Below are 19,054 nucleotides of genomic sequence, written 5' to 3'. Positions count from 1 at the left end.
AGGATCACTCATCATATTGGGGGACTTAAATTATCCCGACATTGACTGGGGAGAGGGGACTACACACTCACATAAGGCCCGTCTATTCGTGGAAACCTTACAGGATAATTACATGTCACAGCTGGTGGATTCTCCTACTAGAGAAAACGCAATCCTGGATCTATTGATCACTAATGACCCAGACATAATCTCTGAGGTAGAAGTCCAGGACTACCTGGGCTCTAGCGATCACAGGATGATCACATTTAGTGTAAAAAACAATATAGCAAGGCAAGTGGGGAACATAAGAACCCTTAACTTCAGAAGGGCAAACTTTCCAAAATTGTACTCATTGATGGAAAGGGTTAACTGGGACCAAACCTTGGGATCACTGACCACAGAGGAAAAATGGGAATGCTTTAGGAACATATTAAGCAAATGCATCTTGCAGTGCATTCCTATGGGAAATAAATTTAGAAGAGACAAAGCCAAACCTGGCTGGCTAAACCGTAGCGTTAAAAAACTTATTAGGGGAAAAAAATTGGCCTTCAGGAAATATAAATCAGAGGGCACAGTATTGGCTTTCGACCAATGCAAGGAGGCAAATAAGAAGTGTAAACACAAAATCAAGATGGCTAAAATAGACTTTGAGAGACAAATAGCGGAGGATAGTAAAACAAAAAAAAAAAAAAACAAAGAAATTCTTTAAATATTGTGACGAGACCAATCTCACCACTGGGCATTGGAGAAGCCTTGTTGCTCGCCTCCTGCAAGGTGACTATGGACCCTCTCATCAGCCCATGCTAAACGTAAACCCCATGGCGATTTGACTGTGTTTGTGGCATCTGAGCGCTGTTTGGATATGTTGAGCGCTCAGATCCAGGTTATCTGGGGATGGGTTGAATGTGGGGGTTCTGTTCAGTAGACTGCATTTTTGTGTCTTTTTGTGTTTCTGTAACCATGTGGCTAATGGAGTCTTGCCTCTATCTTGCAAGCTAAACCTTATTCCTGTAAACTGTAAGGCACAGGAAGTAAACTCCTAATATGGTCATTACAGGAAGTTCTGAGGAGACGGGCTGTCTGAGGTGGCTCTCCATTCACCTATTGTCAGGTGTGCTAATGACCTCACCTGTTGTCTGCTAAGGGATGTATTGCCACTCAGAGTAATGTGTATTAAGGGCTCATTAGGGAACCATTGTTCTGTATCTGACCAATCCCTGTTGACTCATTTTCAAGCCCTCATTTGCATGGCTAGGGGAGGACCTTATTGGGAACTGCAGGTACTGTGCAATTGACCAATGGGAAAGCGGTTGTTGGGGGAAGGATGTTCCAATTTCTGTATATAAAAGTGTGCTGTGTTCTTCCAAAAAATGTTGTTCCTGTTTTACCCTCAACTCAGAGCTTTGTCTCGTTCTTGGGGGGATTCACTGTATGCTGTTGGAGACTGATTGCTAGGAGTGTAAGCTGATGTATGCTTTTGCTGTTCGTCTGCTAGCAGCTATTCGTGAGGTTCCAGGTTGGAGTGCTATTTTGTATCCAGTTCGGGAGTTAGGTGTTCTGCAGTAGCTGTGCCTGTCTCTCAGAAAGGGGCATATCGCCTAAACTGATTTTAACCCCTTGTCTGCTGAAACGGTCCGTTACAAATATATCAACAGCAAAAAAACTAGGGCAGAGCATATTGCACACATCATTAACAAAGATGGGAGGATGGTTACAGAGGACACTGAAAACGCAACCGTGCTGAATGCTTTTTTCTCTTACGTCCTCCGACAGTCGCCGCCTCTTCATATTCGTCACAATGGGGTATTAGACTTTGCTCCGAAGGAGTAGCTAGGCAACAGAATATGTTAACATTAAAGCTTTTAACATATCCCACCCACAGGGGGTGGTCCCCTCAGTCAATACCCTCCTACTTCCTGCAACCATATCTCAGTTTCAATGTCTAGCTTGTCAGGAGTAGCTGGTTCTCTCTGTGCTGGGGCTTTTTGCCTCAGCCTTTCTCTTCTCTTCTTTTTTGATTTTTTGTTTGAGTTTTTTCTCTCTCTTTACTTAGCTGTTCTTTTGTCAGCATCAGTTAGTTCTTCTGATGAAGAGGATCATGCGGGCTGGGTCTCGGGCTGATCCCCCTGGTCGCAGGTCGTGGGTCAGTGGCTTCCCAGCCTGCCATCGAGCGTTCAGCCAGGTAACGCTCCTGGCGCAGTGAACGACCCATCCCTGTTCGGTGCAGGGATGATTGGTGAGGTGGCTACCTGACTGGACGCTGTGCGGTTTCTTGACCCCCATTTTGTGCGTCCTGAATGTGACTCTCCCTGCCTCATGGGCAGAGGCTTGTTCGCCTGTGCGGGTCCCCCACGCCATTGAGAGGTAAGTGTATCTATGCGGGGACCTGTCTGTCGGGGGGGGGGGGGGGTGTCAGTCTGGGACTGTGTAACCTGCCTCTGTTCACACTGTTTGTCTCCCTATCACTCTGCTGCATGCTGTGGGCTGCAAGGGGGGGGGGAGCTGTGTGACACTGTCTGTGTCAGCCTGTTGTTCAGTGTGAAGAGCTGTGTGTTGTGGGGCATGTTTTTTTGGCATGTTGGGGCACGATACAGCGATCGCTGCGGCGATCTGCCATGTTTTTTTTCCATGGATAGTGTTATCTGCATAACTGTATTGTAGGAGCGGCGGTTTTGCCTGTGCTCGCTCCGGCCGCATGTTCTCCATGTAGGCGGCCATTTTCTTGTAGCCTCCCATAGGCTTTAATAGAGCGCCCTGGTTTCATCACTTCCTCTTCTCCTGGGTGCACCGATCGAGGCAGCAGCAGCGGCACTGATCTCCTCAGGTTTTATCCTTCTGTTCTTCCTATATCCATTGCCTGTGTTCAGTTTATTGTCCCTGTGGGGGTCTCATTGTGCTTGTGTGTGGTGCAGTGGGCTGCGCTCGCCGCGCTTGTTAAAGGGGCAGTTAACCTTTTATTCTCCGGCATATTATATTGGGGCAATGGATTCTCAGGAGGGCAAATTTCCTGCCACCTTGGTGGAAAGCCAGGGGACTGCTGTTTTCCCCCCCAGGGGGGGATTTTGCCGCTATAGTGGCTGGCCTTGCTGCTCAGGTGCAGATGCTGGTGGCTGCTCAATCTACTAAAAGACCCAGAGTTTCTATTTCCTCTGATTCTGAGGGTGAAGGTGATGGGGCTGTTATGGCGGGGGTCTCCTTATCAGGGTCCCGTTCCTCCCTGGATCTCGTGGGGTCCGAGGTGGAGGCTGAAGTTGAGGGGGTTGATAATTCTCCCCCTGGCTCGCCTAAAGAGCTTGCAATCATGGATGAATTGATTGCTTCCATAAAACAAACGCTGCGTTTGCAGGATGAAGTGTGTCCTCCCGCTGCCTTGGCGGCTTATGTGACGCAGAGAAAACGCAGGACACCACAGGTTTTTCCCTGCAATGATGATTTTCAGCGCGCTGTTAAGGAACAATGGCGCCACTTACGCAAACCTTTTGCTGTGCCAAGTAGGTTCAAGCTGCATTATCCTTTTTCGCCTTCCACTGATGAACGGTGGTGTGTGCCACCCCCGGTGGATCACGCAATTGCGGTTTTAAACAAATCCACTGCGATTCCTGCAGAGGATACCCCGGTGTTCCGTGATGCCATGGATAGGAGAATGGAGTCTCTTGCCCGTCATACTTATTCTGTTACGGGTTCGATGCTTAAAGCTCTGTTTGCCTCTCTTATGGCGGCCCAGGCTGTCGCAAGTTGGACGCAGATGCTTAGGCGCGTCCTAGTGACTGATTCGGCCTCGCCGGCGACCCTGGATATGGTGGATCAAATCCATCAGGGTGTCATGTATCTGTGTAATGCGGACTTGGACTTAGTCCCGTTGGCTGCACGTGTACAGAGCGTGGCGGTGTTGTCTCGCCGCCTGGTTTGGTTGAAGTGTTGGTCGGTGGACCAATCTTCGCGTAAAACCTTAGCCAATCTGCCTTATGATGGGTCTCGCCTTTTTGGGGAGGTAAGAGCACTCTCTTGCCCCATTTCCCCAAGGCTAAGGGGGCTCCTGGGAAGAATCATGCTAATTTTCGGCTTCCTCAGGGGTCTTTTCGTGCCTTTCGGTCGCACTACAAGGGCAAACCGTTCAAGGGACAAGGCTCTCAAAAGAAGCCCTGGTCTGGTAAACAGAAGTCCGGTCAGTCCAGACCCGCTGCCCATAACAGTGCGGCCTGAAGGGGCGCCCTCACCCAGTTTTGGGGTGGGGGGGACGCTTGCTCGGTTTTCTTCAACCCTGGTTGGCCCGCTAGCGGGACCGGTGGGTTCAGGAAATCGTTCGATCTGGTTACAAGATCGAGTTTCTCTCTCGGCCGGAGAGCAGATTCTTTCCCTCGAATCTTCAACTGTCTCCAGAGCGTTTACGGGATCTGCACCTGGCGGTGCGGGACCTGAGGGCTCAGGGAGTAGTGGTTCCGGTGCCTCATCGGGACAGATTTCGGGGGTTTTATTCCAATCTGTTCACCGTGCCCAGGAAGGAGGGCAAGGTTCGTCCAATTCTGGACTTGAAGGCTCTGAACCGCTTTGTGCGGGTTCGCAAGTTCCGCATGGAATCCCTGCGGTCGGTGGTGGCTGCCCTGGTTCCGGGAGAATTCATGGCCTCCATCGATTTGAAGGATGCGTACCTTCACATCCTGATTTTCGAGGGTCACCACAGGTACCTTCGATTCGCCATTGCGGAGGATCATTATCAGTTTGTGGCGTTACCTTTTTGGTCTCGCCTCGGCTCCACAGGTTTTCACCAAGGTGCTTGCACCGGTTCTGGCCTTGTTGAGAGCCCAGGGCATCTCTGTCCTGGGGTATCTGGACGACATTCTGGTTCGGTCTGCGTCCAGCCAGGGTCTGGAAAAGGACCTGTCTGTCACGATGCAAACTCTGCAGGAGTTTGGTTGGACGATAAATTTTCCAAAGTCGACGCTGAGTCCGTCGGTTCGTCTTCCCTACCTGGGAATGATCCTGGACTCAGTCCAGGCGAAGGTCTTCCTGCCGGAAGACAAAATCAGGACTCTTCAGGAGGATGTCAGGTCCCTCAGGGACATTCCGCACTCGTCTCTGCGGACGTGCATGAGATGTCTGGGATTGATGGTCTCGGCCTTCGAGGCGATTCCCTTCGCCCAGTTTCACACGCGGGGTCTCCAAACGGAGATCCTGTCCAGGTGGGACGGGCGACCTCAATCTCTGGATCTTCAAATCTCGTTGAACCATCGCACCAGAAGGGATCTTCTGTGGTGGCTCCAGTCCCCGATGGTATCGGGGGGCAAGTCTTTTCGTCCTATCTCGTGGACGGTGATCACCACGGATGCCAGCCTGTCGGGCTGGGGTGGTGTTCTGGGCGTTCTGTCCGCCCAGGGAACTTGGTCGGAGGGGGAGTCCTCCCTTCCGATCAACATTCTGGAATTGCGTGCGATAAATCTCTGCCTTCATCGTTGGACGGACCGGCTGCAGGGCTGTCCGGTTCGGGTGCAGACGGACAATGCCACGGCGGTGGCCTACATCAACCACCAAGGGGGCACCAAGAGTGCCCGAGCGGCTCGGGAAGTGGCCGACATTCTGTCTTGGGCCGAGACTCATGTCCCGGCGATAACGGCGGTTCACATTCCGGGGGTGGAGAACTGGCAGGCAGACTATCTGAGTCGCCAGACCCTGGATCAGGGGAATGGTCTCTCCACCCAGCTGTCTTCCAGATGTTGTACGCAAAGTGGGGACTTCCAGATGAGGACCTGTTCGCGTCTCGTCTCAACAACAAGGTGAGAAGGTTCGTGGCAAGGACGCGCGACCCTCAGGCAGACGCGTTAGTGGCCCCGTGGCATCAGTACAAGCTGATGTATGCGTTTCCACCGATTCAGTTGCTGTCCAGGTTCCTTCGCAGGTTACACTCGGAACGCAGCACGGTGATTCTTGTGGCGCCGGATTGGTCTCGCCGGTCCTGGTACGCAGACCTCGTGAATCTGGCAGTCGACGCCCCGTGGCGTCTACCTCTTCGAGACGATCTCCTGTCTCAAGGGCCGATATACCATCCTGCTTTACAGTCGCTGGCTTTGACGGCCTGGCTGTTGAGACCGAGGTCCTGAAGGAGAGGGGTCTCTCCCCTGAGGTCGTTCATACCTTGGTCAACGCGAGGAAGTCTTCCTCGGGGAAGGTTTACTACCGTACTTGGAAGGCCTATTTTGCCTGGTGTGAGTCCAGGGGGTTTTCACCCCGCACGTACTCGGTTTCTCGAGTGTTGTCCTTCCTTCAAACAGGTGTCGATCAGCGTTTGGCGCTGGCTACGATCAAGGGTCAGGTGTCTGCGCTGGCCGTTCTTTTTCAACGTCCCGTGGCTTCCAACTCTTTGGTTGGCACTTTTGTTCAGGGAGTGCGGCATCTGGTTCCTCCTAGGAGGGATCCTCTGCCCCCTTGGGACTTGAATCTCGTTCTATCTGTGTTACAACGTGCTCCTTTTGAACAGATCAGGGAGATTTCGTTGTCTGTTGTCCAAAAAGGTCGCCTTTTTGGTTGCGGTCACTTCGGCTCGCAGAGTGTCGGAGCTGGCGGCTTTGTCCTGCAAGTCTCCGTATCTGGTTATTCACTTGGATAAGGTGGTCTTGCGACCTAATCCTTCTTTTCTTCCGAAGCGAGTTTCGGAATTCCATCTCAATGAGGATATTGTCTTGCCTTCGCTGTGCGCGAAGCCTAAACATCCGAAAGAGGTGAGGTTGCATTCTTTGGATGTTGTTCGGGCGATTAGGGTTTACCTTAAATCGACTGAGTCCTTTCGAAAGACGGATTCTTTGTTTGTTCTTCCAGAGGGTCCTCGGAAGGGCATGACGGCGTCGGCCTCTACCATCGCCAAATGGATCAGGCAGACCATTGAACAGGCATATGCCTTGCAGGGGAAAGTTCCCCCTATGGCTGTGAAGGCGCACTCTACTAGATCTCTGAGTACGTCTTGGGCCTGTCGTCATGGGGCTTCTGTGGCCCAGGTGTACACACTTTCACAAGATTCTACAAGGCAGATGTTCAGGCATCGGCGGATGCTTCCTTTGGCCGCAAGGTTCTTAGTGCGGCAGTTCACTAGGGTCCCTTGTTGTGACCCCTGGCTGTTGGGATACGTTTTTATCCCCTGGTTCTTTGTTTTTCCTGGGTTGTTGCTCCTGTTGAGCAAGTTTTTTTCCTGTTGCCCAGCTGGTTTCCTTCCTTTGGTAAGGTTCCTTTCTTTGATGTGGAGACTGCGTTGCCTTACGGCGTGGATGCGTTTCCCACCCCTCATGTTTGCACTGCTTTGGGACGTCCCCATTGTGACGAATATGAAGAGGCGGCGACTGTCGGACGTAAGAGAAAACTGAATTTTTGTAAAATCTTACCTGTAAAATTCCTTTCTCTGAGTCCTCCGACAGTCGCCGCCCCCGCCCTCTTTTGGGGTTTGGTTGTATACTCTACTGCTATTCCACTGAAACTGAGATATGGTTGCAGGAAGTAGGAGGGTATTGACTGAGGGGACCACCCCTTGAGGGTGGGATATGTTAAAAGCTTTAATGTTAACATATTCTGTTGCCTAGCTACTCCTTCGGAGCAAAGTCTTAATACCCCATTGTGACGAATATGAAGAGGCGGCGACTGTCGGAGGACTCAGAGAAAGGAATTTTACAGGTAAGATTTTACAAAAATTACGTTTTTTCGTCAGTCTTTACACAGGAAAAGGAGGGGTACACTGACCATGACTGTATGGTTAGTAGTAATACACAGGACTTGCCACTATGGATAACAGAGGGTGAAATCAGGGAAAGGCTGGATAAACTTAACACAAACAAACCACCAGGCCCGGATGGCGTACATCCGAGAGTACTCAAGGAACTCAGTAAGGTTATATCCAGACCACTGTTCCTGATCTTTGCTGACAGAATTAGGACAGGAGATGTACCAGGGGAGTGGAGGAAAGCAAACGTGATTCCGATATTCAAAAAGGGTCAGAGGCATATACCGGGAAATTATAGGCCAGTCAGTCTGACATCAGTAGTATGTAAACTTCTGGAGGGGTTAAGGGACTATATAGTAGAGTTTGCTAAAGACAACAGCATCATCAGCAGTAACCAGCACGGGTTTACAAATGGGCTTTCTTGTCAAACCAATCTCTTAACATTCTATGAGGAGGTGAGCTGTGAGCTTGATAGGGGCAGACCAGTGGATGTGGTGTACCTAGATTTTGCTAAGGCGTTTGATACAGTTCCCCATAAGCGCTTAATTTATAAAATAAGGTCTGCAGGTATCGTCAGCAAGGTTTGCCCTTGGATATGGAACTGGATAAAAGGGCGTATCCAAAGGGTGGTAATAAACAGCACATACTCAGACTGGTCTGAGGTAGTAAGCGGGTTCCCCCAAGGCTCAGTCCTGGGACCAACCTTGTTCAATTTATTCATAAACAGCATTGAGGACGGCATCAGTAGTTCGATATCAGTTTTTGCAGATGACACAAAATTGGGCAGGGCAATAACTGCACAGCATGAAGCAGATATCCTACAGGATGACCGGGGCAAAATAACGGAGTGGGCAACAACTTGGCAAATGAGGTTTAACGTGGAGAAGTGTAAGGTTTTGTACTTGGGGACTAGAAACATAAAAGCACAATACACATTAGGAGGGGAACCCTTGGGGGAATCAAAAATGGAGAAAGATCTGGGAGTCTTGGTTGATAGACTAGGCAACAGCATGCAATGTATATGTGGTGTGGGGTGCGCTAAACAACAAATAAATAATGAATATATAACATATATCTGTGTGAACCAAATCAACAAAAGCAAATATATATAACCTATATCAATCTGTGAAGCCAATTGATAATGCAAATCAATTGGTGCATAAACATAAAAGTTCATAAGTGTCCATAAATATTGTGCAGGTGAGTAGAATTGTATTCTATCCAAATAATACGTGTATCCACCACCGAGTGAAATTCATCCTTACCAAACGGAAATAAATAAGGTGCAACTATATTTTCTTGTGCTGAAAAAATATCCAATCTCCTTGTGATCAAACACCACGTGTAAATCAACAAGAATTAGCCTCTTACCAGATGGTAATAAGTATGCACTTGTTCAGTGAAACCACCGCCTTGCTTCCTCTTTAAAATCCTGAAGTGGGATGTAGAACCGCTCTACCTTTCTTTCTCCACTAGATGGCAACGAGTACCAGCAAGAAACACAGCCTCATCCTTTACAAGCTCACAAAACCACCGTGTATTAAAGGAAAACTTTAATTCACTCCTGTCCTAGGAGGCGCACACGTCACACACAACTTGCTGTCAGTGCTGCAGCCGGCCGCAAGCCTTTGCAGGAATTCGTATGCCTAGGTTTATGCTGAATACAAGACATCTAATTGTAAGTGCATTATCAACTGTTTTTTGAATAAATCTCAAGGGTAATACACTATTAGTCCTCTTTTTTCCTTTAATACACAGTGGTTTTGTGAGCTTGTAAAGAAGGATGAGGCTGTGTTTCTTGCTGGTACTCTGGTCCGACCGCATCTGGAGTATTCTGTCCAGTTCTGGGCGCCAGTCCTCAGGAGGGATGTGTTGGAGCTGGAGAGAGTCCAGAGAAGGGCAACTAAACTGATTAGGGGATTGGGGGACCTTGATTATGAAGAGCGTCTGCAATCACTTGATTTATTCTCCCTGGAGAAGAGACGCCTGAGGGGGGACATGATAGCAATTTTTAAATATCTCAATGGGGATCTCAGCTTAGAAAAAAAGCTGTTCAGTCGAAGGGATTGCATGAGGACTCGGGGGCATACAATGCGATTAGAAGAGAAGCGTTTTAACCTCAGGCAATGTGGGGGGTTCTTTACTGTTAGGGCTACACGATTGTGGAATTCTCTACCGCAAGAGGTGGTTTCTGCGGGTAGTATGGTGGCTTTCAAAAGACTATTCGACGTACATCTAAGGGTCAGAACATTCAGGGGTATGTGAGATGATTACAGCTGCACGCACCTACACAGGTTGAACTAGATGGACTGTTGTCTTTATTCAACCTCACCTACTATGCAACTATGTAACAAAACTTGACATTTGGATTGAAGGTGAACTTGTCCGTATGGGCGGTAAAAACCGTGAAGCAAAAAAACAAAGGTATAACAGTAAAAAAGGTGGCCTTGGGAGGGTCAGGGCAGTGAACACTGCTGGGTGCGGAGGGTATCGGGTACATCAATGAGTACCCGCAGGAAGCTCAGGAATTTGTAGGATAGTGAGGTAAGGAGCAGGTCCTCCCTAGCTCCTTTGTTTTTCTTGGAATACCGTCTGTGGGATACTGTGTGCCATTCTTGGCAGAGATGGTTGGGTGGTGGAAGAGCAGCCTTGTCGTGCGTGTCCTGAACTTCTGGCAGGATGTTCCATGAGTGGAGAAGGCAAATACCTTCCTCCATGGAGGAGGCATAGTGCTTTGAGCCATTGTGTTATAGTTTCCAGCTTGGTATTTCCTGCGATAGTTAAGTTTATGGTTGCGTAAGACCTTAGTTATGAAGGAGAGATTGCGGCGTCTCTGGAGAGTGAATTGGGATAGATCAGGTAAGACTTGAACGTTGGCAGCTTGGGGAGGCAGATCGTAGAGCTGGCGAAAGGCAGAGAGGATATTTTCTATAACTTGAAAAAAGTGTATGCGCATCAGCACATCTCAAGGGGTTTCAGAGGGTAAGAAAGAGGGTTTGGGGACTCTATGAATCCTGTCAATTGTGAGATCCGCAGAGGGGAGGAAAGCACTGCAAGGAAAACATCTTTTGCAAAGTAGGGGAGTTGTTGCGGCTGGATGGTCTCAGGGATACCACAAATCTTCAGGTTATTCCTGCGAGACCCATCTTCTAGATCAGCTATTTTGGCTTGCATGAAGGAGATAACCTCATGGTGTGCGGACTGCGAGTCCACTAATGAGTTAAATGAGGTAGTGAAGTAAAGCCACACATTTTCTGTTCAACCTGATTAACCCTATCCCCCATGTCAGCAATGTCCGCTTTGCACTCCCTGATGCAGGATTGCATATCCAGGTGGATGGATGTTCTTAGGGTTTGAAGCATTTCCTTCATTAGTGCTACCAAAAGAGGTTGGTCTGATAAGGGAGAGTTCTGGAAGGGGTCCGGAGATGGGGCCGCAATGGTGTCCATGGGAGAGGAGTAGGCCTCAAGGTGGGGATTTTCAATCCGCCGCCTAGATTTGACCGGGCTTCTGGATGTGGGGGATGAGGGCTCAGAGTAAGGAGAAGAGGAGGAAGGCTGAGGACTTGCCTGAGGTGGTGGATGCAGCTGCTCCTGAGCGGATCTGACCGCGGATGGATGTGGAGCTGGAAGCTGGAGCCCGACAGTGGCGCCATCTTGGCTGTGTACACGCTGCATGGGCAAGAAGAAGGCTGAGAGCTTCTGTACCGGCGGCGGATTGAGGCGAAGTCTCCTCATAGCCCGGAGCGGCGATCGGTAAGGGGAGTCCGGCAGGCGATGTGCGGTGAGTCAGGCAGGAGCGGGAGGCTTGATATGTGCCGATCTAACCCTGAGCGGAGCGGAACTCTGAAGCTAAGAAAGTACTTAATAAATTTTGCTTTCTTTGTCTCCAGTCACCCACTCCTGATTATTTTGCAAAGGGCCTACATGCTTAGACTTGACCTTTTTTACTTATTTGAATAATTTTTGGGGGTTTGTATTTTTTTGGGTATTTTTTGCAATCCGTCCATTTTTTTTTTTTCAACTATCTTTTTATTAAAATGTTTCAAGGAAAAATAAGTACAAACATTTGGAGCGTCAAAAGTTGTTCAATGCGTACAAAGATGTAAAAGAAAAAACAAATAGAAGCAATAAAACTAGTTGAACATAGTCACAATCATGTCAATAATATATTGGCTAGACCCTGCCGGCAACGTGGGGAGATTGGGTCTCTCTGTACGTAGAGTCTGAAAGGATTACAAAACGTTTGGAATCGGTTACCCAATATGGGAAAATACTGTAACTGGATCCGAGTATAAGAGGATATATGTAGATCAGAAATCTCAGTGCATATTTAACAAACGTCAGACAGAGTGGATCATTTTGGGTGTTCCCCAGTTGCCAGCAAGGTATTGTACAACCTATGTAAGATATATTACAAACAAAGCAGGGAAGGAGGAGTGGTTCGAGTAAGCAGGGCATAGGATTACAAGGTTTCACTTCCAGATGAGAATTAGAGATCGGCACTCCTCTGATCGGAGAGCCATGGTGTCCAATGCTTATAAAAAGCTGTGGTGGTCAAGTTGGCCTTGGCAAAGGCAAATTCCATTAGAAAGTGATTGTTTAGTAGAAGTATAGTGTCAGCCAACGTGGGAGGTTGTGGGGATTTCCAGGCTCTTGCCAGTGCAAGGCGAGCCGCTATTAGAACATGTGTAGCTAGGGTCCTGATCTGTGAGGGCCAAGTAGGGACCGAAAGCCCTAAGAGTAGATCCAGGGGGGGGGGGGGATAATGGCGAGGGTATATGTGGCAAAGGGAATAGAGGAACGAGGAAATAGAATGCCAGTGCGGTTTAATATAAGGACCACCAGATGTGCCGAAGGGATCCAGATTCTTGACAGCCTCGCCAGCATAATAGAGACGAGGAAGGGTAGATAATGGCGAGGCTAGCCGGAGTTGAGTACCACTTGTGGAACAGTTCTTGCAGGAATTCCCAATGTTAGATACAATGTGAAGCCCTTAACGGTAGCAGGAGGGCTTGATGCCATACCTCACACTGCGGTGGGTTTGGTTGTAACTGAGACCAGAAGTCTATAGATGAGGAGCAATGGGTACCTTGAAGTTGCATGAACAAGTTGTAGATAAGGGGTATTCCTTTGACTGCTGGTTTGGGAGTATCGTAGAATTGTAGAAGAGGGTCCAGGAGAGACAGGTCGCAGAGCATGAGAATGGGGCGACCTGATTGAGTGAGTGTATCCTAAGGTAAAGAAAAAAGGAGCTGGATGGCAGTCCAAACGTGTTTTGGAGATTGTGGAAAGTTTTGAATTCCTGATGCTGACAGGATATGATTCAGGGTGCGGAGTCCCCTCGTCAACCACACAGATATGGGGAGGTCCTGGGATATTAGTGCCAGAGCTGCTATGGACAGACATTTGAGGAAAGATTGTGGCAGGCCTTTGACTATTTGGCAATAGACCACGACACTCTCGTGGTTATTGTCTGTTTCGTCCTCCCAATATAAAGAAAATTGCAGGGACACTGCAGGCAATAGACCACGTGAGTGGTATTGCACGTAATAAGGTCTTTTATTTACTTCTCCATCTAATGGCCAATCCTTCGAAATAAAAGACCTTATTACGTGCAATACCACTCACGTGGTCTATTGCCTGCAGTGTCCCTGCAATTTTCTTTATATTGGGAGGACGAAACAGACAATAACCACGAGAGTGTCGGAACACATTACTAACATCCGTAATGGGTTCAAGGATCACAGTGTGTCACTCCATTTCCGAGATTTCCACAATAGGGATCCTACTCAGCTCAAATTTTGGGGTATAGAAAAAGTGGAACCGGTATGGAGGGGCTCAAATAGAGTTCGTGAAATATCGAAACGCGAAACACACTGGATTTATCTGACGGATAGCTTATACCCCAAGGGTCTAAACGTTGATCTGGATATCAACTGCTTCATTAGTAATTATTAATATTTAGAGGTAGTTCTTATCCAGATTGTTGTTGGCAGCATATTCCCAAAACATATATTTGGTAACATCTATTTTTGAGGTCTTTGAGGCCCATCTCTTCTTCATTTTTTCCCTTCCCTTTGTGTCTTTTTCTAATGTCTGTTTTAAGGTTTAAATTTTATATACAATGTTGATATTTAGATTGATTCCATGTTTGTGTAAAAATTTTTTAAATTTTTTATATGTCTTTATATAATATATCCTTCTCTAATGAAGGTTTTTTAATATTTGCAGATATTTATATTTTATGTATATTATCTGCTATCCATATATTATGGTTGGAAGTATATGGTTTATTCACTCGTATATACCAGACCACATATTTGATGCTTGATGCGTTTATTTGTTTTTATTGCAGTTATGCTTATGATATTTACCGGTGTAAAGTGTAAGGCATTCAGTATGAAATATGGATGCTGCATATCACAAATACATTTTAAATTGCCCTATAGATAAAGGCTGGTGATAAATTCACAGTCGAGTGGGAGGACTTATGCATCCTGAGGGTATATGGCGCTCTTCGGATTGTATTAGGTTCCTGGGCTCGATTCAAGAGGGTGTCCGCAGAGAAGGTATCGGAACATCCCGACGGTGACGTACATCCGGGGGTATAACCGGATGTTGTCAGCAGCTATTGGGCTTGAGTTCGCCGGCGGATGTGCGTCGTCACGCCTGGCCGGAAGTACACGTCCGTACATCGGAGCACCGATGTAAGCTGTGCAGCAAATAAAAGGTGTACTTCCGGGTGACGCTTTAGACGGACGCAGGTGCGCATGCTCCGGCGTCATTATTTAAGCATTTCGACCGCGCCGCACACATGGGCTCTCAGAGGAAGTCGTGAGGACGAAACGTCAGAGCTGATGTGCGCGGTCACAGAATATTTCGCATAGGACACCATTCGGGATTCCTATTGGACTGCAGAAATGTTTTGAATCGGTCATCCAGTGTGCATATTTTGATCCTTTATGCCTTCACTCCATTACCCTCCTGTAAGTAGACATCTTGAGGGGAGAGGGGCTTTACTGTGTGTAGTTTTAATAAAAGTTTGCAGAATTACACTATTGTTGCCCCCACTTTGTTCAATTGCATGAACTTTGAGCGGAGGAATTCTGGAGGAAGGAGGAGTGTGGTACAGCCCAGCAGTGATCAGTACACCCGTTGATTGGTGGATTTAAGGCTCTATATTCACCAGGTTCTGGTGAGTGTTTCATCCAAAGGGGGGGGGAGCACTAGAGTGTGGTGTTATCTTTGGAGGAACAGTCAAGACCCTTCACTCCCCTACCCTGGTGAATTGTGCCTGATGTATTACTGTATGGACTGCACTTTATATGGTTTATGAGTCATTAAGGACACTGGTTTATTCAATGGACCTTTTTTAGCACTGCTAGTGTTGTAGTTTATTTTACTTGATCAAATACTCTACAACACCTTTGTTAACAATGGTATGAATTATTTTCTTTATCCCCCAGGAACTTGCTGTATTCTCTCGCCACATGAGGCGGTGCATTGTCATGCACCAGGAGGAACCCATGACCCACTACACTGTTGTAGGGTCCGACAGTGGGTCCAAGGATTTCATCCAGATACCTAATGGCAGTCAGGTTACCATTTTCTAGCCTGTAGAGGTCTGTGCATCTCTCCACGGATTTGCTTCCCCAGACCATAACTGACAATCCACCAAACCGGTCATGCTGAATGACGTTACAGGCAGCATAACGTTTTCCACGGCTTCTCCAGAGCCTTTCATGTCTGTCACGTGCTCAGGATGAACCTGCTCTCATCTGTGAAAAGCTCAGGGTGCCAGTGGCGGACCTGCCAATTCTGGTGTTCAATGGCAAATGCCAATCAAGCTCCTCGGTGCCTGGCAGTGAGCACAGGGCCCAGTAGAGGACCTCAGGCCACCCTCATGAAGTCTTGTTTCTGATTATTTGGTCAGACATTCACACCATTTGCTTGCTGTGGTCATTTTGTAGGGCTCTGACAGCACCTGTTCCTCCTTGAATCAAGGAGCAGAATACCGGTCCTGCTGATGGGTTGAGCACCTTCTTCGGGGGGGCTCATACTAACAGTAGCAACACTGACCCTAGCCAAATGCAAAGCTAATGAAAAAGTCAGAAAAGAGTAGGGAAAAATGTCAGTGACCTCCACCTGTAAAACCATTCCTGTTGTAAAGATTGTCTCATTGTTGCCCATGTAGTGCACCTGTTAGTTTCTACTGCTTTGGTGTTAATTAAATTAACAGCCCCCTCTGCTACTTAACTGACCAGATCAATATCCCAGGAGTTTAATTGACTTGATGCTATACTCTGATTAAAAAGTTTCTTTAATTTTTTTTTTTTTTGGTGTATGTGTGTATATGTATGTATAAATAAATATATATCTATGTGTGTAATATATTTGTTTTTAAGAATTTGGTGTATGTAAATCTGTTATAGTAAACTATTGCAAAAAAAAAAAAAAAAAAAAATTGAGGTAATCCATTTTACTAATCATAGATTTACTCTCCTGTGTTTAATTGGTGTAAGTTGGGTGGTTATTTTTTAACAAGAATATTTCTTTTTTAAGACTTTGTTTTTTCTTAAATTCATCAGATCAAGTTTTAAGTTTCAACGTCTGTGACTTAGGATGGGCCTGGTTAGTATATGGCGATCACATTACAATCTGGAAGATCAGCCAGTCTCCATCTGTAAAGGTAAATGACTATAATTCACCGCGCATATCCCTATTTAAAAGATATATACCGTGCTAAAAATAATATAATATTTAATATAAAGTGCAATGTGTATTAGTGCAATCACTGTGCATATTTAGATAAGACTAGAGGATTGCTGCTGTGAACAACCTTGAGGTACAATATGGGATATTACCCATAGTGCATAGCCTTTTAATTGAATTGTATAGTGAGATAATACCCATGTTAATTGCTGTGCACTTGTGTTTTGTATACCAAATTAAAGTGCAAGTGCTATGCTTAGTGTGACTTAGCAGTCAGTGCACTTATATATATATATATATATATATATATATATATATATATATATATATATAACACACACATATGACATAAAATATAATTATAACACAAATAGTATATTCCAATATTGTATGTGCAAACAATGCAAGGTGAAGAGTTCACAGGTTATATGCAAAAAAGTGTCCATATAGTCCAAATAGAATGTGGTAATTATCCCAACTGGATGTGCTAGTCATAGGCGGCTCTCCAATTAGGCAAATTAGACGGTCGCCTAAGGCCTCACACCTACAGGGGCCTTGCGGACAGTGGCGGAGTGACAACATTTAGAAGGGCGCAGTCAGGGAAATCTAAGTAAAAGATTGCTTTAAATCCTCGGATATAAAAGTTGCAGCAGTGTGCTGCTGTCCCTTCACTGCGGCTGCCAGGTGTCTGTTGTTCGCCGACACTTGCCCCCCCCCCCCTTCCCTGCCTGGGGATTGGCCGTCTGATCATGTAATGCTAAGATGTGGAGGAATCGGTGGGCGTGTACCTGCATCAGTAGGAAGTGACTGCCCGGTCAGCTCACTCTGCTATCATCGGTTGTTGCTCTGGGAGGAGAGCTCTGCCCTGGCCCCAACCAGGCCCCGACTTGTCACTGCAGGCTGGTCAAAGATTTGCTGTGTCTACTACGCAAAGAGGGTGAGGAGCCCCAGGGAAGTTGGAAGAGTCTTCGAATGGTTGGTGGAGGAGGGGAAGGCCCTGGGTGGCTGGGGAGGAGAGGGTGGCTGTAAGAGAAGGGAAGGGTCCCTGGTTGGCTAAGGGACAAGAAGATGTCCCCTGGGTGGCTGGGGGAAAAAGGAGATGTCCCCTGGGTGGCTGGGGGAAAAAGGAGATGTCCCCTGGGTGGCTGGGGGAAAAAGGAGATGTCCCCTGGGTGGCTGGGGGAAAAGGAGATGGCCCCTGGGTGGCTGGGGGAAAAGGAGATGGCCCTTGGGTGGCTGGGGGAAAAGGAGATGGCCCCTGGGTGGCTGGGGGAAAAGGAGATGGCCCCTGGGTGGCTGGGGGAAAAGGAAAGGGGCCTCTGGGTGCCCTACACAATGACAGCACCCCAGGTGGAAGGTGAGGGGTAGCGGGGCTGTGACATTGTATAGCATATGGACTCTGTACATTATTGGTAGTTTTGGTTGGAGTTGTCCTTTAGATGTTTAACTCTGTGTTGTTTTTCCCCCCAGCTGTGAGGGACTGAGGAATGACAGCCCACTATGCTGGCACTTATAGTGCCCTAGAATGTGGAGGACTGAGGAATCCTCAGTTCCTCACAGAGGGCACTACAAGTTCCAGAATAGCAGGCTGCCATGCGTTAGTCCCCACAGAGGGCACTACAAGTCTTAGTATAGCAGGCAGTAGCTCCTCAGTCCCCTACAGAGAGCAGTACAAATCCAAGCATAGCAGGCTTCCATTCCTCAGGGAGGAATGGCAGTGCACTATGCTGGAATTTACAGTGCCCTCTGTGGGGACTCGGGTATGGCAGTCTTCTGCAGTGGGACTTGTCGTGCCCTAGATTGTTGCGGACTGAGGAAGGGAGTTGTAAGGGGGACTCAGAGTTCCTTTTTACATCAGAGTCCCCAGCTCTCCCCCTCAAATCAGGATTCCCAGGACTCTGCTTCAGAGTCCACAAAATTCCTCCTAAACCAGTGTTCCCAGAACTCCTCTTATATCAGAGTCTTCAGAGTTCACTCTTACAGTGTAAGGGGGGGACTCTGATGTAAAGGGGGACTCTAATGTAATTAGGAATTCTGTGGACTCTGATGTGAGGAGATGCTGGGTGAAATCTGATTTAAGGAGAACTCTTATGTAAGGGGGGACACTGAACTCTGATGGAAGGAGGGACTCAGGGAATCATGACCTATAGGGAAATGCTGAGGACTGTGATGTAAGAGCAGACACATACCCGATGTTTAATGATCTTTGATTAAAGAAGAATTGGTTAGAGAAAATTCTAGAAACTGTGAATTCATAGTACAAAGGTTAAGGCTCTTAATATATGCAATTTATACAGTTAATTTTTATCGCTTGAATTATATTTCCCATTATGGGCATGTGGGGCCTCATGTCCAAGTTTTGCCTTAGGCCTCACAAAGCCTAGAGCCGCCTCTGTTTCAATGACGGTGCTGCAAATGAACACATTGTGCAATGGTGGTGTCACCCTTCGTGTTCCTGTGTTAGTATAGTAGGCAATGCAAACTCACCAGATGGTATTGACCCCCAGTACCTTACGGTAAGTGGGTCAATAGAGCTTGTAGGTAAGTGTCCAGCGGGGGTCCCAGCCGTCGGTGGTCCTGGATCCTCCTACAGGTGAGCGTTTTAAAATTTCAATATCACATTCCACATGGTGTAGTAGGTAAACTGTATTTATTTTTTTAA

The 19,054-nt window shown here is 47.4% G+C and overlaps 1 protein-coding gene across 2 annotated transcripts in view; it reads left to right on the top strand.

The window, feature by feature from the left end:
* The window catches only part of NUP133 (nucleoporin 133), an 899,557-nt gene that overhangs the window by 26,466 nt on the left and 854,037 nt on the right, over positions 1 to 19,054 (top strand). For both annotated transcript variants that reach the window (XM_082249111.1, XM_082249110.1), the window contains exon 2: positions 16,269 to 16,369. In XM_082249111.1, the coding sequence (XP_082105237.1) occupies positions 16,269 to 16,369 (101 nt within the window). The remainder of the gene's footprint in view (positions 1 to 16,268; positions 16,370 to 19,054) is intronic.

This window comes from Pelophylax lessonae (assembly GCF_965119305.1).
Source record: "Pelophylax lessonae genome assembly, chromosome: 3".
Classification (NCBI taxonomy): domain Eukaryota; kingdom Metazoa; phylum Chordata; class Amphibia; order Anura; family Ranidae; genus Pelophylax; species Pelophylax lessonae.
Note: the sequence above shows the minus strand (reverse complement) of the source record. Positions and strands in the feature narration are given on the sequence as shown.